Source organism: Chiloscyllium punctatum, chromosome 36 (assembly GCF_047496795.1).
Source record: "Chiloscyllium punctatum isolate Juve2018m chromosome 36, sChiPun1.3, whole genome shotgun sequence".
Taxonomy (NCBI): domain Eukaryota; kingdom Metazoa; phylum Chordata; class Chondrichthyes; order Orectolobiformes; family Hemiscylliidae; genus Chiloscyllium; species Chiloscyllium punctatum.
This window is the reverse complement of record NC_092774.1, coordinates 66,443,219-66,469,821: the sequence shown is the minus strand read 5'-3', so window position 1 is coordinate 66,469,821 and position 26,603 is coordinate 66,443,219. Positions and strand designations below refer to the sequence as shown.

The 26,603-nt window shown below is 44.9% G+C and overlaps 2 protein-coding genes and 1 long non-coding RNA gene across 3 annotated transcripts in view; 2 read left to right on the top strand and 1 right to left on the bottom strand.

Moving 5' to 3' along the window:
- LOC140460614 (uncharacterized) overlaps window positions 1-26,603 on the bottom strand; it is a 333,883-nt gene that overhangs the window by 179,002 nt on the left and 128,278 nt on the right. The window lies entirely within an intron of this gene.
- Window positions 1,661-9,846, top strand: LOC140460619 (uncharacterized). The gene is made up of 3 exons (XR_011954240.1): window positions 1,661-1,755; window positions 7,027-7,181; window positions 9,436-9,846. It is a non-coding gene; the product is annotated as an uncharacterized lncRNA (long non-coding RNA).
- Window positions 9,882-10,714, top strand: LOC140460118 (uncharacterized; the record flags this gene model as incomplete). The annotated part of the gene is made up of 1 exon (XM_072554515.1): window positions 9,882-10,714. A coding segment is annotated over one exon (708 nt), but the record flags the coding sequence as incomplete, so codon positions are not given.

The window sequence follows — 26,603 nt, the reverse complement described above, 5'->3', positions numbered from 1 at the left end:
ACTCTGTGTAGTGTCATTTACAAAAATCTGCACTGCACATGTACAGAGAAGTGGATCCTGGGAGTGGGGGGGATGGTGGGAGTGGGTGGTATGCATTCACCACCTCCCCATTGAATCAAGACCCAATCATCCCCTCAGCGTCCCCTGTCCATTTACCCATCGCCACCTATAGCGCCCCCGCCCATTCTCTCTCACTATCCCGAGCTTCCCGTCTCTTCTCTCTCTCACACACACATCCCACCCTCTGCACCCTCTTGTTTCTTACCCCACTCTCTGCAACCCCCTCCATTCTATCTCCATACCCTCTGCCCCCGTCCAGTCTCTCATCTACCCTCTGTCCCCCATCCATTCCCCTTCTCTTTCTCCCCACCCTCGGCCTTCCTGTATCCAGTCCCTCTCCCCACACTCATTCTCTCTCTCCCCCCACTCTCTGCCCCAATTATGCTCTCTCCCCACCCTCTCCTGCCATTCATTTTTTCTCTTTCTCCCCCCACATTCTGCCCTCGTCCACTCTCTCTCCCCACACTCTGCAACCGCCAATTCCTCTCGCTTCACATTCTGCACCCCCCTATTCTCTCTCTCTGCCAATCCCTCTACGCCCCCCCCCCAACCTGTGCACCTCCAGGCTTTCTCTATCCCCGATGGTCTGTCCCCGTGTCCATTTTCTTTTTGTCTTTCCCTCCAAGCCTCTGCCACCCGTCCAATCTCTGACCCCGCACCCCCAACCCTATCCTTTCTCCTGCCTCGAGACCTCTGAGCATAGAGAGAGAATGGATGGTAATTACTCTACCTGGGAGACAGGAGGGGTTGATTCGAGAAATAGCTGGTCTTTAACATTGAGAATAGCTAAAGCGATGTACTCAGAAACATCGGTAAAGTCTGAAAGCATATTCAATTGTTGAAAAAAAAAGCTGCAGCCATCTTTCTGAAATTTCCATAAAAATCTGTGTAGTTAGGCCACAGTTGAGGACAGGCTAGAAGGGTGCAAGGGCGGAATCCTAGTCTTATGAAATTGGTTCAAATTGTGTAGAAATAGAGCCATAGGGTTGCACAGCACGGGAACAAACCTTTCGGTCCACGCCGACCATATATCCTAAATTAATCTAGTGATCCATTTGCCACCATTTGGCCCATATACCCCTCAACTCTTCCTATTCATATACCCATCCAGATGCCTTTAAATGTTGGAATTGTACCAGCCTTGACCACTGCCTCTGGTAGCTCATTCCATACCTATACCACGCTCTTCGGTCCCTTTTGAACCTTTCCCCATTCACCTTATACCTATGCCCGTCTAGTTTTGGACTTCCTCTACTCTGGGGAAAAGACATACAAATGTTGAGCAGCCAGACCAAAATGAAAAAGGAATAAAGTGTTGAGCCCCAGGGAAACAAAACAAATTGTGGCTCTCGCGTTTCTTTTTTCTGACTGGCATTTGGACACTGAAAATTTGTCAGTTACACCGGCAACTCCACTTGGCATACTGCGCATGCTTCTCAGTGTCAGCAAGCACTGGGCATGCTTCTTGGTGTCAGCAGAATACTGCGCATGCTGTCCGCTGTCAGCGGAAACGATGCGCGACATTGTTTTGATGGGCCAATGGAAAGTGCTGGAGGACCGAAAGGAGCCTGCCCCATTGTCTGAATGCGGAAGTTGGATCATGAGTTTGTGTTGGTGCCGTTGCTGCTCCTCTCTCTCTCTGAATGAAGATTGAGCCTTACCCCAACTGCAACCTCTTTCCTCTATTCAACATCTGTGAGTACAACACACTTTTCTCACCCCCTTTTACATTATATTTTTTCATTCTCGTGTTCAACTCGACTTTCAGCAAAGTTGGTTCAGGTCTGTGTCTTAATTGGCAAACACATGGCAAATGCAGTAACACAGTGTGCAGTTGTAGCCTTTCCTGTGAAATAAAAGCAGAGAGGAGATGCATTGTTTAAATGATGATATATTGGGATGTGGAGCAAGTGAGGACTGCAGATGCTGGGGATCAGAGTTGAAAAGTGTGGTCCTGACAAAGCACAGCAGGTCAGGCACCATCCGAGGTGCAGGAGAGTCAACATTTTGGACACAAGCACTTCATCAGGAATGATGTGTGGATGTACAAAGGTGCCTCAGCTGCCTTCTACTCAGGCTTTCTACTCCAGTCAATGCCAGTTGTCACACAGGTGCAGCAAGCAATGACCAAGGCAAATGGTATATTAGCAAGAGAAATTGAGTTCAGAAATGTCTTCCTGCTGAGTTCATCTGACTTTTAAATGTCAAAATTAGTTATGGGAGAAGGCAAGATTTTTAAAAAATATTTTATTGGAAACTTTTTCAAATCCTTTACAAAACATCTAGACACAGAAAAGAACTAAACCAAAGTCCAGAAGGATAGAGGCAATATAACAATGTCATATCACAATGCTATTAATAATGAACTACCTACTACCCTACCAGAACAACCATATCTGCTGAGCTTAAGCTAAACTATAATCAAATTAAATAAAAATTAAAGTAAACTGAATGCACATTAACTTAAATTAGATTATATCACATTACTTTATTCTATTTCACTCACCACACCTCCACTGAGGCTCCCAATCCTGTAAGCACCAGTCATTTTCCCAATATTCTTTTCCCCCAATCTCCCCCTCACAGGACCCCACGGGTGCCCAGACTGATTCCCATGGCTGTACCACACCCCTAATTAATATTGCGGAAAAGTCTGCATCAATATAATTTAGAAAGGGCCGCCATGTCTTGTAAAATTATTCCGTTTTGTGGTGCACCATATTTGTGAGGTAGTCTTGGGGGAGATGCTCCATCACCAGCATATGCCACCCCATAAGACCTGGGGGCATTTCTAATGGCCAATTCATTAAAATGTGCTTCCTCGCACAGTGGGTAAGAATGTTACACAGTCTCTTCCCGTGTTCCCCCAGAGAGAGCAAATTTGGCAACCGCAAAAGAACTTCAATCCTCAGGATGTTCTTACCAAGCACTCCAGTATCTCTGGATCTTACAACAGTGTGGGAGAATGCCTATACTAATTTTACATTTGGGACACCCTGGTGACGCTCCTCTCTTGAACTTAGCTAGCCTTTCTTGCGCCAAATGAGCCCTGTGTAAAATCTTCAATTGCATGACCTCTGCTTTGTTACATATTGAAATTTTCCTTACGTTTTCCCATATATCTTCCCATACTTTCAATGCAATATCCTCTCCTAGCTCCCGATTCCATGTCCTACAGAGTCCCTCCACATCCCAAAGGCACATCCCTTCTGTAAGTGATGCAAAATACTAACTGAAAGAGCACCCGTACACCGGAGCACTCTTTACTCCACATGTGGCCTGTAAAGCTGAGCCAGGAGCGTGGTCTTCCTCTGCATATAATCCCTTACCTGAAAGTACCGGAAAACGTTCCTATTAGACAATCCATACTTCTCTCTTAGCTGGCTAAATAACATGAAGATCTACGCCTCAATTAAGTTTCCCAGACAGAAGATTCCCTTATTCCCCCATGACTTAGAGCCAGAGTTCATTGCCCCAGATTGAAATCCTTGGGCTCCCGCCAATGGGGTAAATGGCGAGGTCTTCAGCCAATTGCCCTTGTCTTGCCTCATTATCTTCCAGGCTTTCACCGTATTTAAAGTGATTGGACTCTTACACTGCTCGGTCACGGATTTCATCTTATCCATGAATAATAGATTAACTAGGACACTGCAAGGCTTCAATGTCAAGCCAAATCGACCCTGAATCCCCCCGTGCCCAGTCACCCACATTTGCTAACAAAGCACTTATTTGATATCTCCAAGTCTAGAAGGTCCACTACCACCACGACCCCCCCGCCCGCCCCCCCCACCCCCCGTTATATCCTCTCCAGTAATTGTACATAGTTAGCTTTATACAGCTGGTGGAAGGCAGGGGTAATAAAAATTCCCAAATACAAAAACCCTTTTGATGACCGTCTAAACAGGAACTTCATTCCATCCTTCAGATCAGGCACCTCCATTAATACCCCCCACTGGCACGGCTTCCGATTTTGTAAAGTTGATCCCGCAGCCCGAAAAACTCCAGATACATTAATTGTTTGAATCAATCGAGGAACGGACTCCTCCGGATGGGCCAAGGAGAAGTGGATCTCATTAGCTTATAGGGTGATCTTATTCCCGCCCATTCACACCCCTGGCCCCACTATTTCAGGATCCCTCCTGACAGCCCCAGCTAATGGCTCAATTGCCAAGGTAATTAGCAACGGTGAAAGAGGACACCCCTGTCGACTACCTCTCCCAGTATTAAAGTTACCTGACTTAGTGCAGTTTGTGATGATGTTTGCCTTAGGATCATTATGCAACTCCACCACCCATCGACCAAAGGATCCCCCCAAACCAAAATGCTGTAGCATCCCAAATAGGTACGGCCATTCTATCTGGTCAAACGCATTTTCTGCGTCTAGGAAGACACTGAACCCGGGATCAATCTTTGCTGGCATACCTGCACTATGTTCAGTACCCTCCCGATATTGTTGGAGGAGCTACAGCCCTTGACAAAACCCGTCTATTCATCTTTCATAATTTAGCGCAACACATTTTCCAACCTCAGGGCCAGCATCTTGGTAACAATTTTTAAATTTACATTCAACAGTTAAGTGGGTCTGTGTGAAGCACATTCTTCAGGCTCTTTTCCTTTAAAATGAGGGAGATATTAGCCTCCCTAAGAGAGTGCGGAAGACAATTCTGTGTATATGAATAGCAATACATCCCCAGAGGCGGCTCCACAAACACATTTATGAATTCCTTATAGAATTCACTTGGGAATCTATCTGACCCCAGTGGGATGCTTTATTGTTTCCTGCATCTCCTGTATCGTAATAGGCCCATTCAAAAGGGAAACCTATTCTGCCTTTATACTGGGGAGGTGCAGGTCCTCAAAAAAGGACTGCATCCTCGCTGCACCGTGTTCGTCTCCCTCTGACCGATATTACTGTGCAAAGTATTCCGTAAATCTAACATTGATCTTCTTCAACTCACTGTGCCAGCCTTCTCTCTAACAGACATAAAAGATAGGGAAGCGTTTTTCTTTCTAGCCAGATATCGACTTGGCTTATCTCCAGATTAAAACAATCTTTGTTCAGCAAAGGAGACCCTTTTTTTGCCACCTGTGTGTGCAATGAGTCGAGAGCAGTCCAGAGAGCTGCAGCGTGACCAGGGAGGGCCTATTATAATATGCTTCCTCAGCTATCTGCAGCCGGGTCTCCAGCATCTGATTTTGCTCCTCCCTCTGTCTCCTTCCATTTGTTGAATACGAAATAATCAGGCCTCATAAATATGCCTTAGTGGCCTCCCACAGTATTGCTGGATTACTGGCCATACCTGGGTTGATATCCCAGAAGGCCTTGAACTCTCTTCTGCTGTACTCAACGGATTTGCTACGCCTTAACAGGAATGGGTCCATACACCAGTGCTGTGCATCCATTCCACCACCCTTGACTTTACCATCTAAATACACTGGCACATGGTCCGAGACACCTATATTGCCAATTTCACAAGCCAATGTTCTGTTCAAGCAATCCAATGGCATTAAAAAGTGTCAGTTCCCATGTGGCACTTGTGTGGGTTGGAAGAGAAAGTTATGTCTCTTCCATTAGGGTGGAGATCCCAACTCCTCGCACATGTCCACCAACTGCTTAGGTGGTGTCGGTGTATCTGCCTGGCCCCTTGGCACCCTGTCTACCTCGGGATCTATTAGGCGATTAAAATCTTCTCCAATGACCATGCGGCGCACCCTAGACTTATTAATTTAGCAACAGCATCAATTAGAAATTTAAGAGGGTGCACCGGGGAACGATATACATTCAGGACGCCATACTCTTCTCCATGTGTTAGAGCTGTAAGAATGATGGACCATCCATGTTCATCCTTAATTTGCTCAATTACCTGGACAGGGAGGTTCATTCTTACCAGTATAGCCACTCCTCTACACTTGGAGCTAAAGGAGGAGAAGAATACCCTATCATAACCCCCCCCCGACCCCCCCCGCCCCCGCTGCAGTTTTAGATGTTCCTTATCATTTAAATGTGTCTCTTGCAGCAGGGTGATGTCCACCCTTTCCTTTCTAGGGCTTAACAGCATCTTTTTAATGGGGGAATGGCTCCCTTTTACATTCCAGGTGCACCACCTGAATGAATCAGTAGCCATGGTCATCCAGGGCAGCCCGTGGTTCCCCAAGAGGAGGAAGCTTATCTGAGGTGTGGTGAGCGACAAAGACATTAACTGGATAAAGTCTAAAAACTACTCCTATTAAAAACTACTCTAAATAAAAATCTAACAACCACATATAACTTAAGCAAACACTCAAATAACCCCAATTAGGTAGAGAACTCCCCCCCCCGCCCCCCGCCCCACCCCACCCTTGCCACCATCCCGGCTCCTTCCCGCTGAGGCTGTGCCCCAAGCGCCAGGCAATTCACAGATTGAACAAAATATATTATTTACATTCTGAGAGTTAACAATGGTTGCCCATCTCCCCACACCCTTTCTCCATACATCTTAACCACAGATATCGCCACCCCAATCCAAAAACAAAAGGACAGCAGTGAAAAAAAGGCCTCAGATAATACCTACCCGACCGTTTTACTAAATAATTCCAGTTTTACATGAAGGCAGTACATATCAAGCCGATAACCACAACAAAAAGGGGCAAAAAGTAGCATTGTCTGTAATGATGTCCCGCCTTCACCCCGACCTGAGTCCTTTAATTCAGTGAATTCACAAAACCCTTCGCCTTTTCTGTTGAATCAAAATTATATACCGTCCCTCCATGAGAGAAATGCAACACGGCCAGGTACCTCAAGGAATATTGAATGTTCAGATCCCTTAATTTTCTCTTAACTTCATCAAATGCTCTTCTGTTCTTAATCCAGGCTCCCGAGAAGTCCTGAAAACGCATTATTCTTGAGCCTTTGTGCATTAAGGCCTCTGGATCTTTTACCAGTCTTCTTGCTGTTTCAATCACTAACTGTTTTTCTTTATAATGCAGGAGTTGCACTAGGACCGTGCGGGGGCGCGGGTCCGGCCCTGACCGCATTTCGATCAAGTGGGCCCGCCCCACACTCAACAGACCCGACTCCAACTCCAGCCCCAGGAATCCAACGAGGTCTTCACCTTCCTTGCATTCCGGAAGACCCACGAGCTGTAAGATTTTTCTTCTACTTTTGTTTTCCAGGTCGTCGTCCACTTGCTCCTGAAGGACCCGAACCTGGTCTTCCAGCGTTTGGATCCTTCCTCCTGAGACCTCTGCCACGGTCTCCGATGCCACGGTCCTCTCCTCCACTGCCTATTCTCTTTGGTCCAACATTTGAATTTTCTGTTTATGCTTTTCCAGCGTGGCAGATAGTGGTTCCACTGCTGCTTCAATCTTATCTCAGAGTTTGCCATCTCCGAGAGTAACTGCTGCTGCCCCATTAAATCCAAACTGCCCTGGGAGTTTGAGCATTGGCTCCAGGCACCCCCCGATGCAGTAGGGGAATGCCCTGCCTGCTGCACCCCTGTCGGCTCCTTTCCTTCATTTGCTTTCATTCTGGTCTTAAAGCTGTCAAACCACAATTATAGCAACTCCAGATGTTCAGTAAATTTCTATTAGCAACTTTTTTTCTCTTACAGATGGTTAATGAGGTGGGGGGGAGGGGGTAAAGGTCCACCTTGCCGGGGGTATGGCACAGAGCCCCGCACAGCAGACCACTCAAACCACCGCCATCTTGGATTTCCAAGAAAATGGTTTTAAGACCAGTACAGAACAGCTACATGGTCATACAGCACTGAAATAGACCCTTCAGTCCAAATAGTCTATGCTGACTATGTTTTCAAACCCAACTAGTCCCATTTGCCAGTGATTGGCCCATATCCCTCTGAACTGTTCCTATTCATGTGCTTTTCCAAATGTCTATTAAACATTGTAACTGTACCTGCATCCACCATTTCCTCTGGACACCCATTCCACGCACAAACCACTCTCTGTGTGAAAGAAATAGAGCTCTTCATGTCTTTTTTAAAATCTTTCTCCTCTCACCTTCAAAATTTGCTCCCTAATCTTGAAAGCCCCACCCTAGTAAAAGGACACCTGCCGTTCACCTCATCTGTACCCCTCATGATTTTATAATCCTCTATAACCTCACCTCTCAATCTCCTCTGCTCCAGTGAAAGAAATCCCAGTCTATCCACCTGGCTGTAGGTATATTCATATCCAGTTACGATCTGTTCAATGCTGGTGCAGGCTCAAAAGACCAAATGGCCAACTCCTGCTCCCAATTCTCTCACTCTGTGTGCAGGACAGCATTGGGAGATTGGGAAAGGGGAGAGGTAGATATCTTGTATGTTTTTATTTTTAAAATTCACTTGATTCCCACAAATAAATGCAACAGGTACAAGTACAGCACATGCAGTATTCCTCATTGCAACTTCAAGGTTTTGTGTCCTCTTCTTCCATATTGGCTCCAGCACATTCGGCTTCCTTCCCCTCCCCGCCATCCCCACCCCCTCCCACCCCACCCCAACCTCCCCACCCCCACCCCCCCATCCCCGCCCTGAGCCGTTGATGCTTCCATTGTTTATAAAATCAAGAGAAGCATGGATAGGGTAAATAGACAAGGTCACTTCTCTGGAAATCCAGAACTAGAGAATAATAGGTTTGAAGGGGAGGGGGGTGGGAGAGATTTAAAAGGGACCTAAGGGGCAATTCATGCAGAAGATGGTGCATGTAAGGAAAGAGCTGCCAGAGGAAATAGTGGATGCTGGCATAATCCTAACATATTTAAAAGGCATCTGGATGGGTATATGAATAGGAAGGGTTTAGAAGGATATGGGCCAAATGCTGGCAAATGAGACTAGATTCGGTGAGGATATCTGGTCAGCATAGACTCGTTGGACCAAAGGGCCTTTGTCTGTGTTGTATATCTAGATGACTCTGGTTTGCCACTTCAGTCTGTTCAGTTTCTCTCTATTATCATTGCCTTGATGTCTCATTCCAAAACTCCCCCACCCCCGTCGGGGCACGTTAACCATTTTGTGTTTGGTTGTTTGTCAAGAAGCTGAATTGCAGGTTCATCCTGAATGTACACACTATATTTTTGCTTCCTAAAATCAGACCTGCTCACTCTCAATAGTATCCCAATGTCGTGGAAGATATTAATTTTCAGGTGGAGGTATCCAAAATTCAGAGAGATGTCAGTTGTGACTGTTTTGCTCTTCTGTCACTGTCAGATCCTGAATCAGCACTTTCATGAGAATTAGAATGGAGTGAGAACAGAGGGAGGGAGAGAGAGAGAGAGTGGGATGGTGCTTTCAGTTTTGTGGAATAACAAAAGAAAAGAATGTTCTGCAGAAAGTAGAATTGCTAGTTCTGAATTTCTGCCCTGGACTGACAGTGATGACTTTTGTAATCTCTTTTCAGAGTATTTGATCTGAAGATGAAGTTTCAAAATCAACACATTTCAGGCTTATGCCTGAACCATTGACTCTCCTGCTCTTCGGATGCTGCCTGACCCATAGTTTTTGACTCTGATTCTCCAGCATTTGTGAGCCACTCAATCCATTGGGACTGCAACAATTTTCAAGTATGATCCAATTGGTTCCTGTTTCAGTACGTTTTCAGCATTAGTGGGACTGGAAGAGAGGCCCTACTGTTGCAGCATCGCACTGAGTGTGGAGCCTGAATCAGTTATCTGGCTGGATAGAGGAATCCAAGGCAGGGAGGGGACATACATGCGTTTGTGTGCAACTGTAGCTTCGGCCATGGAGAAACCATGGAAGTGTGGCGACTGCGGGAAAGGCTTCCATGTCCCGTCTGCCCTGGAGACACATCGGCGCAGTCACACCAGGGAGAAGCCATTCTCCTGTCCTGAGTGTGGGAAGGCCTTCAGTGATTCCTCTGCCCTTCTAAGGCACCGACGGGTGCACACAGGGGAGAGGCCCTTCAGCTGCCCTGAGTGCAGGAAGAGCTTCAGCGATTCCTCCGCCCGACTGAGGCACTTGCGGGTGCACACAGGGGAGAGGCCCTTCAGCTGCCCAGATTGTGGGAAGGTGTTCACTCGCTCCTCCCACCTCGTGATTCACCGGCGGGTCCACACCGGTGAGAAGCCCTTCCCCTGCCCCAAATGTGGGAAGGCCTTCAGCGATTCCTCTGACCTGCTGGCCCACTGGTGGGTCCACACCGGCGAGAGGCCATTCACCTGCTCTGTCTGCGGGAAGTGCTTTACACGCTCTTCCGACCTGCTGAAGCACCGGCGGGTCCACACTGGGGAAAGGCCCTTCAGCTGCTCTGAGTGCGGGAAGGGCTTTACCCAGGCCTCCCACCTGCTGACACACCGGTGGGTCCACACTGGGGAGAGGCCGTTCACCTGCCTCGAGTGCGGGAAGGGCTTTGCTGTCTCCTCCACTCTACTGACGCACCAGCGGGTACACACTGGGGAGAGGCCGTTTGCCTGCCCCGAATGTGGGCAGAGATTCACAATGTCCTGCAGCTTGAACAAGCACCAGCGGAGGCACCAATGCTCCCAACAATCAGATTCTGCTGGTAACACTGCTGAGGGTCACCCCCAGGACTGAACCTCCTGCCCTTTCTGACAGTGGGTGCAGTGGGAGAATTGATAGGCTTTTTTGCTTTCTACTGGGGGAGGGTGGTTGGGAGTGGTGGTGGCTCATTGGTTAGCACTGCTGCCTCATAACACCAGGGACGCAGATTTCATCGTCAGGGTGACTGTCTGTGTAGAGTTTGCACTATCCCCCACCACCCCGTGTCTGTGTGCGTTTCCTCCGCGTGCTCCAGTGTCTTTCCAAAGTCCAATCATGTGCATATTTGGGCGAATTGGCCAATCTAAATAGTCCCATTGTCTGTAGGTGTGGTGCATTAGTTAGGGGTAAGTGCAGAGTGATAGGGTAGGAGAATGTGTCTGGGTGAGTTACTCTTCTCAAGGTCGCTCTGAACTTGTTGGGCAGAAGGGCCCATTTCCACACTGCAAGGATTCTATGATTCTGTGAACATTGCTTCCAGTTGGCGCTGCTGCTCATTGATCCCAGGACCCGCACAAACCAAAGACCACAAGACCATTGGAGCAGAAGTTAGGATATTTTGACCCATCGAATCTGCTCCACCATTTGTTAGAGACAAAATAAAAAACTGCAGATGCTGGAATCTAAAATAGACAAACAGGAGGCTGGGCACAACAAGGCAGGCAGCACCAGGTGGTGGAGAAGTCAGCATTTCAGGTATTATCCCTCAGGACTGAAGAAGGGTTCTACCCGAAACGTTGACATCTCCATCAGAAATGATTTATCATGATGTTGTGAGAACTAGAGGACATAGGTTTAGAGTGAGAGGGGAAAGATTTAAAAGGGACCGAAAGGGAATGCTTTTCATGCAGAGTGTGGTGCGTGTATGGAATAAGCTGCCAGAGGAAGTGGAGGAGGCTGGTAGAATTACAGAAGTTAAAAGACATTTGGTTGGGGACATGAATAGAAAGGGTTAGAGAGATTTGGGCCAAGTGCTGGCAAATGGGACCAGATTAATTTAGAATATCTGGTCAGCATGGACGAGTTGGACTGAAGGATCTGTTTCCACGCTGTACCTCTCTATGACTACCGGTCGTGATGTAAGTTTAGAATTGAGTAACTTTGAATAATTCACACTTGTTGAATTCACCTCCGGGAAGGTTTCAAATGAACCCCTCCAAGCGATATGATTTAACTACGCTGAGTTGGATAAAGTATCCCATCAAGTTCAACATAAATGCGCAGTTGATAATTTTGGCTGTGTGTGTGTGTAAAGGATCTCTCATTTCTAAGCCAATGTTGTGCCTCTTAAGTTCACCTGATCTTAAAACGAATGGCACCCCATTCATTTAAAATGTCCATGTTTTCTGTGTTAAGTCGGTCCTGGTCAGGAAATAGGCATTGGTGTCTTATATTCCCGTAGACTTCTTGTGACCGGGTTCATAAGCTCTGTTTTGAGATGTATGAGTAAATCTTCAGAACAAAAAATTAATGCAGCCTTTATTCATGTCTCATTATTAAAAACACTTTCTCCATTTACAGATGTGATTGAAAACCTTCTCCCAATGAATCTTTGACTGATAACAATATTTGTCAGGCTTTTGAAAGTCACTGCAGCTCTGTCACAGCACAGGGGAGGACTCTTTCAGACACAACGCGTCGTGCAGAAAATTCTCCCACATTAGTCGAGCAAAGTTGACGTCTTTTTAAGACATTGTGAAACTTGAAAGGGTTCAGAAAAGGTTTGGAAGGATGTTGCCAGGGCTGCAAGGTTTGAGCTACAGGGAGAGGCTGAATACGCCGGTACTATTTTCCCTGAAGCTTCAGAGTCAGCCAGAAACATCTGTTGAATCAGGAAACATCTCTTCCTGCAGTAGCTTCAGACAGACTGCTTGCTAAAACCCAAACCAGGGGAAAAGAATGGGACAACTGCCCTTTCATTGTAGAAGTGTTTTAGAAAATAAAATGTCAAACCCTTTTCCCTGATTGTTGCCTGAGCCAGTATCTGTTAACCATTAGTGAAATCCTTAATTCGAGACGAATGAGAAGCTCTGCCTTTTCCAACCCCTCCTGAAAATAAACCTAGAACAACATAATCTTCTTAAAGGAGCAGCATCATCACAACAGAAAGCACCTGAATTGAAACATTTGTATCAAAGGGCTGTACAGTTAGCAGGACAAGAAAACAGGTTTTCAATTTCACCAATCAATTTAAATCAGCCCCATTGGCTACCAAAAACTTATTAAATTAAATCCTAAAGTTTTGACAACAGGACCAATCCTATCATAAAGAATTGGTGCTCTCAGTCATCTGTGTATTCGAGAAAGCATCATTTAGAAAAATAGAGAAGGGGATTCCTGACAGAGGAATCGGAGGAGGCATCCCCGACAGAAGATGGCTCAGAATATTCCGGAAGACACAACCTGGTTGTAATCTGGGAGATTAAATTCTATTTTGTGTTATCTGAGTGGGACATGTATTGATTGGAACAGCATACCAGAAGAATCTTGATTTATTCCAGAATACTCATTAGTTAGGACGGATTTATTTAGTTTGTTAGTTTGTTCACAGTGAGAGTTGGTTAAAGAAATTGTTGATTTTAAAGTGTCAGGTATTTTCTTTTACCACTACAGCAGGTTACACCACTTATCACACTGACTTTACACATTAAAGGGCAATGTGCCACTCTTTGGACGTTTCGGTTTGAGATCTTGGAGAGTGGGGGTGGTCGGGGTGGTGGGCGGGGGGGGAGTTGCGGGGTGGTCAGCCTTCGCTTTATAACAGTTTTGAAGACATTCTCTTGAATGCAGTGCAGTCGATATTAATCCCAGCCTCATGGTGTGGTTGTGGGTGAATCACCTTAATTTGGCTCCTGACTCAGAAACCGCACAGAGAATCAACTGCTGAAACAATGATTTACACTTTATTGCACGGAGCAACCACAAATAAAACCCCTCAATTTCATTCAGCTTCACCCCCTCAAACTTGGCTATCACCCAGTTGATGGCTGAATTTAACTGGGTTTCCACCGACAGTGCCCATCTCTGGAAGTGTCCAGGGGTTTGATGCAGTATTATTCTTCTAAGTACTGCTGCTGCTGTATCATTCTGGAGTTGAATTTTGGTGGCGTTTCCTCAATTTAAAATCCGTGGTGTGACTTTTCTTTAAGACTCCAACATCACCTCACATTGCTGGAGACCTCAGGTCTGTAGTTTACCTTCTTATCCTTGAGGGTTAGCTGTCTGTTTGAAACAGCCTGCCCTGCAATTAACCCCTCTATGTCAGGGCTTTCCTTCTACAGGCAGAATTAATTGTCCTTTTTTCACACCATTATTAAATAACATTATCTTACCTGTCCCAAGAAACAACTTATTGTGTTGCTTCCTTCTTCCCAGGGATGGTTAACTAGCAGAAATTAGGCCATTTTTCGTATTGAATCTGCTCTGCCATTCAATCATGGCCGATATGTTTCTTAACCCCATTCTCCCTGTAACCTTTGAGCCCCTTGATACTCAAGAATGAGTGAATGGTGGAGCAGACACAATGGGCTGAATGGCCTAATTTCAGTTCCTGTGGTGTCACAGTTTCTCATCTGCCCTTTCGTTTCTTGGTCCAGAAAGAGTTATTGTTGACTTGTGAAGTTGGGGAAGTTCTGGAGTTTACAGGTGCACACCACGCTCCTCTCTGCCTCCTCCTGCAATAACGATTCTTCCTGAGATACTGGCAGTTCTTGAGATCCATGGATATCCCTGAATACAAATCAGTGTGTCTGGAAGTCTCTGCTGCTACCCTGGAACAAAAGGATTATGGGGAGAAAATTCAGAAATCCGAATAGCAAAGAGACTTGGGACTTCTAGCCCAGGATTCTCTCAAGATAAACTTACAGGCTGAGTCAGTAGTTAGGAAGGCAAATGCAACAATGGCATTTATTTTGACAGGACTTGAATATAAAAGCAGGGAAGTACTTCTGAAGGTCTATAAGGTTCCGGTCAGGCCACAATTGGAGTACTGTACGCAGTATTGGGCCCTATATCTCAGGAAGGATGTACTGGCCCTGGAACATGTTCAGAGGAGGTTGATGAGAATGGTGCCAGGAGTGAAATGCTTAAGATATGAAGAACATTTGAGGACTCTGGGTCTATACTCAAAGGAGTTTAGAAGATGACAAGGGAACTAATTGAAACCTACAGAATACTGAACAGCTTAGACAGAGTGGATGTTGGGAAAATGTTTCCATTGGTAGGAGAAACTAGGACCGGAGGGCTCAGCCTTCAAGTAAAGGGAAGACCTTATTAGAACGGAGATAAGGAGAACTTTTTCAGACAGACAGTGGTGTATCTATGGAATTCACTGCCCCAGAAGGCTGAGGAGGCCAGATCATTGAATATATTTAAGACGGGGATAACTAGGTTCTTAAGTATCAAGAGGATCAAAGGTTACGGGGAGAATGGTGTTGAGAAACTTATCAGCCATGATTGAATGGTGGAGCAGACTCAATGGGCTGAATGGCATAACGTCTGCTCCTATAGTCTTATGATATGCTGATGTGTGGAGGGATGGGGATGGGGGAAAGAGATAAAGAGGGAAATGCAATTAAGGTGAAGCTGGATGCAGATACATAGAAAATACACGGATTGTACAGGGACAGAAACCATGCATTGGCAATAAATAGCAGGTCTAAGTTAGGATTAAGAATTGGCACAGGCTTGGGCAGGGAGGAGTAGCGGGTAAAGCGTATGCTGATGAAGGGGTGATTGGAGGCTCAGGTGGAGCATAAACACTGACAGAGGCCAATTGGATCGACTGTGCTGGAGACTCAATGGGACAGAAACAAATGTATCTATTTCAGATCTACCTGCACTTCAACCGCTTCTGTGGACTGTTTCCGTAGGGAAGGTGCAATCCCAGGCTCAGAGAGCGTCAGCCCCCACTGGAAGTAAAGTGGGTGAAAGCGCGGCCAGTCAGCATACAGAAACCCCTTACCCCTCCCACTTCACCCACTAAACAGGGTTCAAGATGTGACTCTCAGCAATGGTAACAGCAGAATCCAACCCGAATCCCTGCGCCATCTCACTTGTGAAGTTGCTGGTTTCTCCACAAGTTGCACGACTGGGTGAAGCCCTTCCCACACACTGGACAGGTGAACGGCCTCACCTTGGTGTGGATGTGCTGGTGTTTGTGCAGGGTGGAGGAATCACACAAGTCATTGCTCCACATGGGACAGGTGAACGGCTCCTCCCCAGTGTGGACACGGAAGCTGAGCAGCAGGTGATACGACTGGGTGTGGCCCTTCCCGGACACGGAGCAGGAAAACGGTTTCTCCCCGGTGTGGATCCGCTGGTGCGGCAGCAGGTGGTGTGACTGAGTGAAGCCCTGCCCACACACGGGGCAGATGAACGGGTTGTTGCTGGTGTGGACACACTGGTGGGCCAGGAGGTGGTGTAACTGAGTGAAGCCTTTCCTGCACTGAGTGCAGGTGAACAGCCGCTGCCCCGTGTGCAAACGCCGATGAAGCTCCAGCGCAGACGGGGAAGGGAAACCATTCCCACACTCTCCACATTTCCCCGGTTTCTCCATGGGGCAGGGGCCCTTATCTGTCTCATACCTTAACAATCAGTCGAATACTCGCTCACGCTTACAGCATGTGCGTGGTGTTACTGGTGCACCCGCTGATAATTGGAATACTCTCATTCAGTCTGTAAAGCTTGTTCCACTCACTAGTCTGGTGTGTGGGTATGTGAGACTCTGAATTTCCTGTCACACTGACGTCTAAAACCTAACTAAGCAGACAGACCTTCTCCCCTTTGTTTTCAAGGCCATCAATATCCACGTCCTCGTGAATCAAGTGACTGTCAGACTTTGATGTGATGTTTGGTCTGAGATTTCTGCCGCCAAATTCTTCTCTTGTAATATTCCTGTGAAGTGATTGCAAAGGTCATTACAGTCAGTCCATGATAGAAAATCTAAACGTAATTCTAGTTACTGTGGAACATTCTTTCCTCTCAATGCCAAAGATCTTTGTTTCGATCTATAGTAACTGTAAACCAACAGGGTTATGGGGCAGACTGCATACCTCCACGAAGAGTTCACATGGACTCAAGTTGTTGAATGGACCTCTGTAGTGCAGTATTGACACTCTTACTGAAGATCTACAATATGCTGCAGTACGATATTACAAGCCCAGAAACAACTGCAAATCAGACAAGGTCTGTTCAGAAGTTGAACCATGAACTTTGAAGCTGCTGCTGCTCTTCCTCTCTCTCTGAATGAAGATTGATCTTCACCCAGACTGCAACTTCCTTCCTCTGTCCAAATATTTGTGAACACAGCCCTTATTTTGAAGGATGGCATGTTTTCTGATCATCACAATTAAAGGGGTGTCTTCCCCCTGATCTGCAAAGGGACTGTCAGTCAGGGGAGGACAGGGTCACGTCTTGTTGTTGTTGTGTGGAATCTGTGACAGCTGCAACAATTCATCCCAACTCCTGTACTCAGTGCTCTGACTGATGAAAGCAAGCATGCTGAAAGTCTTCTTCACTGCCCTGTCTACCCATGACTCCACTTTCTAGGAGCTATGAACCTGCACCCCTGCATCTCTTGGTTTGAAATACTGCATATGAAACAGATTTGGTGCATGTTGGTATGTGTGCTTATCTCGACTCTAATTCGGTATTTTCTACTGAATGCCATGACTGATAAAGGCCAGTGTGCCAAAACATTTCTACCTGTGACTCCATTTTCAGAGAACTGTGAACCTGTACTCCAAGATCCCTCTGTTCCACTACACTCCTTAAGGTCCTTCCATTCACCATGAAATTCCTACATTGATTTGACTATGCAAAATGTAAGAGCTCACACTTATCTATATTAAACTCCATTTGTCATTAACCTTAAACCTATGCCCTCTAATTTTGGACTCCCTCACCCAAGAGAAAAGACCTTGCCTATTTACCCTACCCATGCCCCCCATGATTTTATAAATGTCTGCAATGTCACCCCTCAGCCTCCAAATCTCCAGGGAAAATAGCCCCACTCTATTCAGCCTCTTCCTGTAGCTCAAACCCTCCAACCCTGGCAACATCTTTGTAAATGTTTTCTGAACCCTTTCAAGTTTCACAACACCCTTCCTGTAGCAGAAAGCACAGAATTGCATGCAGTATTGCAACAATGATGGAACCAATGTCCTCTCTGAAGAGGATTTTAAAATAATACTTATAACAACAAGCAAATCAGGTTAGTTGGGCATGACTTTCCCATAGCAGTTTATTTTGTTTGTCCTTCATTAACCTATGCTTTATAATATATATGAAAATATTTTGAGGGATGGGATTGTTGCTAGGCCGTCCAACATTTGCTCACCATCCCTCATGGTCTTTGGACCGAGCAATTGGCTACATTCTAGAAGGCAGTTGAGAGTCAACCATATTGTAGTGGGTCTGGAGTCACATGATGTGAGTCTGCACACACGTGTGTAGGGTTGTGAATGGCAGATTTCCCTCCCTAAAAGAACACTTTCACAACACTCTGTAATGATTGGACAAAAACAACAGTTCTGGCAGCATATATGAGGATCGACAGTGTTACTGTTTTGAGTCCGGTGGCTCTTCAAAATTAGGCTGGATTCAAAACATTAACTGTTTTCTTTCCACAGATGCTGCCAGACCTGCTGCGTTTCCCCAGCAATTGTGCCTTTTGTTACTGATCTCCAACATCTGTAATTCATTGTCTTAGCCAATAATGGTTTCCTGGTTGCCAGTACGGAGACAAACTCTCACTTCCAGATCTTTTTATTCGTTGAAAATAAAGTCTACTAGCATCCATGATGGGATTTTAATTTTTCTTCTCAGAAGACCGAGATCTCAGGGCTGCTTAACCAGTATCACTAGATCACAATCTTCCCTTCACTGACAGTGACATTGACAACCTTGTCCTGAATATTTTTCTTTATTCATTCATGGAACGTGACACTTTGTCTCCCAAAGAAAAGCCAAGTGGCAATTCAGAGGGCAGTTAAGACTCAACCACATGAGTTTGGATCAAGGGTTACACATTCACCAAATTGGGAGAAGACTGAAGATTTCCTTCCTTTTAAAAAGATTATGAGTGAACAAGATAGGTACTTATGACAATTGATAAGATCACCAAAGCATCGATAAGATTTATATTCCAGATACATAAATTGATTTCAAATTGCATCGGGGCCATAACAGCATCAATTTGAAACTCCAGATGTTAAATCCAGTAACAATGCCCAAATGCCACCAACTCCCAATTTCGAGGCTTCCCAACACTGACTGGTCTCTAATTGCCAGTGGCATCCTTTTTCTCCTTACTATTTACTATTCAATTCAGCCCATTGAGTTGACTCTGCCATTTATTCAGATCACGATTATTCTGGGAAACATTTCCTCCATTTTGCTGCCATTGTCCCATAATCCTCAATTCGCTTACTGATTTAAAAAAACAACTATCTCAGCCTTGAATGCACGTAACAACCCAGGCTCAACAGCCCTCTGTAGTATCAAGTTCCACAGATTTACTGCCCTCAGGAGAAATTCCTATCTGTCCGAAACATGCAATCTCTTATTTGGAGGTTACTTCCTCTGGTCCCAGACTCACCCACTTTTCCACATCTAGCCTGTCAAGTCTCCTCAGAATCTTGTATGTGACAATAAGGTTACCTCTAATTCTTCTAACTTCTAATAAGCACAGGCCTAACCTATTCAGTTCTCCTCATAAGACATTCTTTCCATCCCTGATATCATCACGGTCAACTTTCTCTGGACTGCCTCCAATGCCAATATATCTTTCCTCAGGTAAAGGGCCCTAAACTGTTCACAGTATTCAGTTGTAGCCTGTCTAATGCCTTACATAGGTTCACTATCACCTTCCTACATTTATACTCTATTGAAAAGGCCAACCTCCCATTTGCCTCCCTATTACTCACTGAAATTGGATGAAGAGATTCGTGGACGTGATTCCAAATCCCTCTAATTCTAAACTTTTCTCCATTTAATATTCAGTTCTTCACCTCCTGACAAACTGCATTACCTCATTTTCCCATCTGCCAAGCTTTCGCTCATTTGCTTAACCTGTCTATATCCCTCTCCAGATATCTAATGTCATCCTCACCACCTGCTTTCACATCAACTGTCTCTTCTGCAAACTTAGCAATAGTACATTCACTTTACTTATCCAAGTAATTCATATATATATATATATATATATATATATATATATATAGTAAATAATGTTGGCCCCAGCGCGGATCCCTGTGGTACACCAGTAGTTACAAGTTGCCATCCTGAACATGCCCCTTACCACAACTATGGTCGTTAGCCAATCCTCTATCCATGCTAACATACAGTCTCCAACACCCTGGGCTCTTTGATTATTTCATGAGATGAGAATATCATTGACTGTGCCAACAACTCTTCCCCAATTGTCCTTGAAAATGTGGTGTTGAGCTGCCTCTTCAACTGCTTCACAAATATGACGTGGACTACCACAATGTTTAGGTAGTGAGTTCTAGCATTTTGGTCAATAACAGAAGTAATATTCCGCAGTCGGAATGCTGTGCTCACACTTGTTTGTTCTTGGTGGTTGAAGCAATGGCTTGGAAGGTGGTTTTGAAGAACCACCACTCATGCAATCAAGCCAGACTGTTAGCTTGTAGCCAGAGACTCTGCCACTTTGACTTTCCTCATTAATCACCCTGGGCGCTTTGCTTACTATTTCATGAGATGTGAATATCATTGGCTGTGCCAACAACTCTTCCCAAACTGACCATGAAAAGGTGGTGCTGAGCTGCCTCTTAAATTGCTTCACAAATAAGATGTGGATTGCAACAATGTTCAGGAGTGAGTTCCAGCATTTTGGTCAATAACAAAGAAACAATGCGATATATCTTGCAGTCGGAATCCTGTGTTCACACTTGTCTGTTCTTGGTGGTTGAGGTCAGGGCTTGGAAGGTGCTTTTGAAGAACCGCCACTCATGCAATCAAGCCAGACTGATAGATTGTGGCCCCAGACTCTGCCATTTGATTTTCCTCATCAATATGCATTCTTTCCAGCCATGTTTCAGTCTCAAACTGCCATACAATGCCTTCTGTTACGGTTTAAAGGTAAAAATACACAAGATAATCAATCACATTTTGGGTTGTATAAATCTTAGCCTGCCAGAATTATTTTCTTAGACTTTAATTTAACTTTAGTTAGACTTTAATTGACTACATGAAATGGTTTGTTGGTCAGACTTGAATCATCATGCTCAAAGGAGACAATGCCAATAGTATCATTAAACTCCTCTTTTTGTTAAAAAAGGACAAGCTCTTGATTTATTTTTACAACTTACTGGTATTCACACCTGCACATTCAATGTCAAACTCAGATATCATAAATGAAATTACACCATTAATTTTGTTTTACAACAATCCAACAGATTAATTAATAGTACACAGTGAATACCAAGGCTGATTAATGTGAAATTAAATTTGACTGAAAATGTAAAATCAAGATGTGAGATAACAAATGGGGGAAGGGCAGAAGGCAAGAAATGCAGCATCATAGAAGGTGCTCCTCCAGGGAGTGTATTTTACCAACTACAACTGCTAAATATAAACAAACACTCTGACATGATCCTCCGGTTTTAATGTAAACCATAGCCCCATACAGTAGGTACCATTTAAATAAGTTAATAGATACAAGCCTTGAGCAAATCCAGCCTCCAGCCGGACCCCCCGCTTCTTGGAGCTCGGACCTTCCTCCAGCTCCGGGGGGTTGTTGAGCTCCTGGGCTCCGGCCGCCGCCGAAGAAGCCGCGGGCGCCGGCTCTCTCTCCTCCACCGCCGACATTTTTAATTTGTTTTCTCGTTCACCCGGTAACCGTCACCTCCCCCTTCCCGGGCCCCGGAAATTATACAAAAATAAACAATAAACCCCACCGGGGACTGTCTCCTTTTCTTCACAACTTTTGTTTGAAAAGTTCCGACTTTAATTTGAAATGTAGTTTAAAGGTATTTTCTGAGGTAAACGATGCCTGTCTGCCCCCTCCCTCCGTCAGAAACCGCCCGCTGAGTCGATGAGAAAACCGCAGCCTCGCGCCGCCATCTTTGTTTTTCTTCTTCTTACGTCTCCTCCTTCAGTGACGCGCGTCATCCACGCCCCGCCCACTCAGAACGCACCGTACTCCAGCTGACCAATGGCGACCGGCGCTGGTTGTTACTAACAGCGTTAGTGTCCAATTGCCAGTTTGGGATAAAAAAGGCGGGGGTCACAATTTTTCTTTCCCTCTGTGACTGCACATCTCATTCCTTTTGCCTGTCTCTTCCGCAGGGGAGGGGGAATCCCAAACTAGAGGGCACAGGTTTAGGGTGAGAGGGGAAAAATTTAAAAGGAACCCAAGGATTTAAAAAAAAAGTGTGCAAGTTAATTCGCCTCAAGAAAAGCCCCCTCTTACGACCTGAACAAAATAGATTGTTCATAGCCTATTACTCACTAAACAAGAAGGATGTTGTGAAACTTAAAAGAGTTCAGAAATTATTTATAAGAATGTTGCTAAGGTTGGAGGGTTTGAGCTAAAGGGAGAGGCTGAATTGGCTGGGGCTATTTTCCCTGGAGCATTGGAGGCTGAGGGGTGACCTCATGGAGGTTTATAAGATCTTGACAGGTCTGGATATGAGAAAAAGATAAGGTGTTCCCTGGGGCGGGGGAGTCCAGTACAAGAGGGCATTAGTTTCTGGGTGAAAGGGGAAAGATTTAAAACGGCCCCAAAGGGCAACTTTTTCACATATAGGTTGGTGTGTGAACTGAATGAGCTGCCAGGAAAAATGGTGGAGGCTGGTACAAATACAACATTTAAAAGGCATCTGGATAGGTACATGAGTAGGAAGTTTTAGAGGGATATGGACAAAGTGCTGGCAAATGGGATGAGAGTAATTTAGGCTATCTGGTTGGCCCATACCGAAGGATTGTTTTTTGTGCTCTACAACTCAATGGTTCTATTTCCACAGAGCCAGAACCAATTTCAAAAGGCTAGGAATAGGCCATTCGCCCCTTACACACTGTCCTCAACTGTGGCCTCACTGAGCATATTTCAATTCTCAGTGCTATGTAATGAGCCAGACTTTATTAAAAATCTTAAAGCAAAAGGAACACTTAGGAGCCAGCAATTATAATATAGGAGAGATCAGTGTGCAGTTTGAAAGAGAGAAGGCAAAACTAGACGTAATGGTGTTACAGTTAAATAAAGGGCAATAAGAGAGGAACTGACAAAAATTGACTGGAAGCAGAGCCTAGTGGGGAAGACAGTAGAGCAACAATAGCAGAAATTTCTGGGTGTAATTGAGGACACAGTACAGAGGTTCATTCCCCCAAAAAAGAAAGATTATCGGGCGGGGTAGGGGGGCAAGAAGACTGCCATAGCTGACAAAGGAAGTCATGAAATGTATCAACGAAAATGAGAGCCTATAAAGTGGCCAGACCACTGGGAAATCAGAAGCTTGGGAAGACTACAAAAACAAACAGAAGATAACAAAGAGGAAGGAGAGGATCAAATATGAAGGTAAGCAGACCAGTAATGTTCAAAATGGTAGGAAAAGTTTTTTGCAATACGTAAGAAACAAACGAGAGGCAAACGTAGAAATTGGGCTGCTCCAAATTGATGCAGGAAGGCTAGTGATGGGAGATAAGAAAATAGCTGAAGAACTTAATAAATACTTTGTGTCAGTTTTCACAGTTGAAGACATGAGTAATATCCTAACAATTAAGGAGAGTTAAGGGGCAGAGTTGAGTATGGTAGCCATTATAAAAAAGAAAGTGCTAGAAAAGCTAATAGGTCTAAAAATTGAAAAATCTCCTGTCCCTGATGGCTACAGCCTAGCGTTCTGATGGAGGTGGTTGAAGAATTAGCAGAGATGTTGGTTGTGATCTTTCAAAAATCACTGGAGTCAGGGAAAGTCCCAGATGATTGGAAAATCACTGTCGTAAGTCCTTTGTTCAAGAAAGGATCAAGACAAAAGCTGGAAAATTATACGCCGATTAGCCTAACCTCAGTTGTAGATAAAATTCTAAAATCTATCGTTAAGGATGAGATTTCTAAATTCGTGGAAGTGCATGGTTGAATTAAAATAAGTCAGCATGGATTTAGTAAGGGGAGGTCGTGCCTGACAAACTTGAAGATTTAACAAGTAGGTTAGACTTGGGAACCCCAAGGATGTCATCTACCTCGATTTCCAAAAGGCCTTTGAAAAGGTGCCTCATAGGAGGCTGCTGAGTAAAGTGAGGGTCCATGGTATTAGAGTTGAGCTACTGGCATGGATTGAGGATAAGCTGACTGAGAGAAGGCAGAGAGTTGGGATAAAAGGTTCTTTTTTGGAAGGGCAGCTGGTGACAAGTGGTGTCCCTCAGGGCTCAGTGTTGGGGCTGCAGCTGTTCACTTGAAATATTAATGACCTGGATAAAGGGACTGGGGGCATTCCCACGAAGTTCGCTGATGATACAAAGTTAGGCAGACAGGCAGGTAGTTCTGAGGAGGTGGGGAGGCCGCAGAAAGATTTGGACAGATTTGGAGTGTGGTCCAGGAAATGGCTGATGAAATTCAATGTAAGCAAATGTGAGGTCTTGCACTTCGGAAAAAAGAATACAGGCATGGACTATTTTCTAAACAGTGAGAAAATTCATAAAGCCAAAGTACAAAAGGGATCTGGGACTGCTAGTCCAAGATTTTCTAAAGGTTGACTTGCAGGTTGAGTCCGTGCGAAAGAAAGTAAATATAATGTTGTTATTTATCTTAAGAGAGTTGGAATGTAAAAGCAGTGATGTGCTACAGAGACTTTATAAAGCTCTGGTTAGGCCCCATTTAGAATACTGAGTCCAATTTTGGACCCCACACCTCAGTAAGGATATAGTGGCGCTTGAAGCGTGTCCAGCGGAGATGCACGCAATGATCGCTGGTATCATAGGCCTAACAGACGATGAACAGCTGAGGATCCTGGAATTATATTCATTCGAGTTTAGAAGGTTGAGGGGATATCTAATAGAAACTTACAAGATAATGCATGGATGCTGGTAAGTGCTTTCCATTAGGCAGGGAGACTAGGACCCGTGGGCACAGCCTGATAATTAGAGGGGATCAATTTAGAATGGAAATGAGGAGACATTACTTCAGCCAGAGAGTGGTGGGCCTGTGGATTTCATTGCCAGGGAGCGCAGTGGAGACCAGGACATTAAATGTCTTTAGGGCAGAGATTGATAAATTCTTGGTATTGCAAGGAATTAAGAGCTATGGGGAGAGTATGGGTAAGTGGAGTTGAAATGCCCGTCAGCCATGATTAAATGGCGGAGTGGACTTATGACCTTACTTCCACTCCAATGCCTTATGGTCCAAAGGAAGAGCTCTTTGCTATTCACTTTACCTCCACTTCAAATGATTTTATAAATCTTAGTAAGGTCACCCCTCAACCCCATACACTCCAAGGAAGACAGTCCCAACCTTTCCTTATAACTCAAACCCTCCAGTCCAGGCAACATCCTGGTAAATCTTTACGGAACCCTCTCTAATAGTATTCTTCCTATTACAGAGCCACCAAAACTGTACTCAGTACCCAGAAAGTAGCCTCACCAACATCCTGTACAGCCTCAATGTGATGTCCCAACTTCTATACTCAATCTGGTGGACAGTGAATGCAATGGTGCGAAATACCTTCTCTTCCACCTGTCTACCAGTAATGCAACTTTCAAAGAACTATATACCTGAACCCCCTAACCACTTCCCCCACCCACCCTGCCAAAGTGTCTCTGTTCTACAACACGACCCAGGGACCTACCATTAACTGTACATAGCAGTGCTGAAAATTCCTGCATTCTTTGCCTGAAGCCCACTGAAGACGTTACCCAGTAGGTAACGAAACGTCTGGAAATGAACCTTGCAGCTCAGCAAGCAAACCTACATCCAAAAACACAACCTGAGCTACAAATCTTCTCAAAACTCACTATGTCCAGCCCTTCCTTGTTTAGCAAAATGCAACCTCTCACTTTTATTCATACCTCTCTCATAGACACACACACACACACACATGCCCCACAACACACTCACAGGCTTAAACTCCATCACGCTCAGTTCACTCTTACTCACGCACTCACACACACAAAATTCTATGGAGTAAATTTGTATTGGCCGAATTATATTTGCAGATACTTTCAATTTTGCTCAAAAAGCACACAATCTGCAGGCAGTCAATCCATGCAATATTTTATAAATTCCTACTTTGGAAATAGAACCAATCTGATTCAAGATTGGAATACTGACAGACTCGAACCTCACATCTTTAATGCATTGTCTGAGCTGAGATGTCACTTTTTTTTAATATAAAACATTAAGTCATCTCAAGAATGTGACTTTAACGATGTTCTGGGATTTACATATTAATGAACTAAAACCTGCAACCCATTCTAAAAGATGAAAGACATAACAACAATCTAGGTTTGTTCAATATATCCTATCAGTCGCATGACACTCTGATTTTTTGCGATACAATATACAATCGGTGTATTATTCCCCGGCCAACAGCTACCCGATGAAGGAGCAGCACTCTGAAAGCTAGTGCTTCCAAATAAACCTGTTGGATTATAACCTGGTGTTGTGTGATTTTTAACTTTATCTACCCCAGTCCAACACCAGCACCTCCACACCGTTTCCAGTGGACGCAGCCCAAACCTCCCGCTGCTGCCAGTAAACTATACAATGCTGATGAAGCTGTGCAGTACCTGCACTTCTGAAAAATTTACAACTGCTAACGATACTAGCTACTCATTCACTGCTCCATCTGATACATGACATTGGAAACTTAGTGCAGGAGGCTGAAATGAAATGAGCAGCTTTAAAACAAAAAACCTCTTGGAGCTCAAAGCCTTCAATGAGAGTCTGAGCCCGGTGATAAGTTCAGGTAACCTTTATTGTGACCCAACATTGTTACAGCTTCAGATCCCCCCAGCAAAAAGGTGCAGAAAAAGTAGCTGCTTTTCAAATAGCTTCAGGTCAAAGAGTGCACCCCCACCCCACACAAACACACC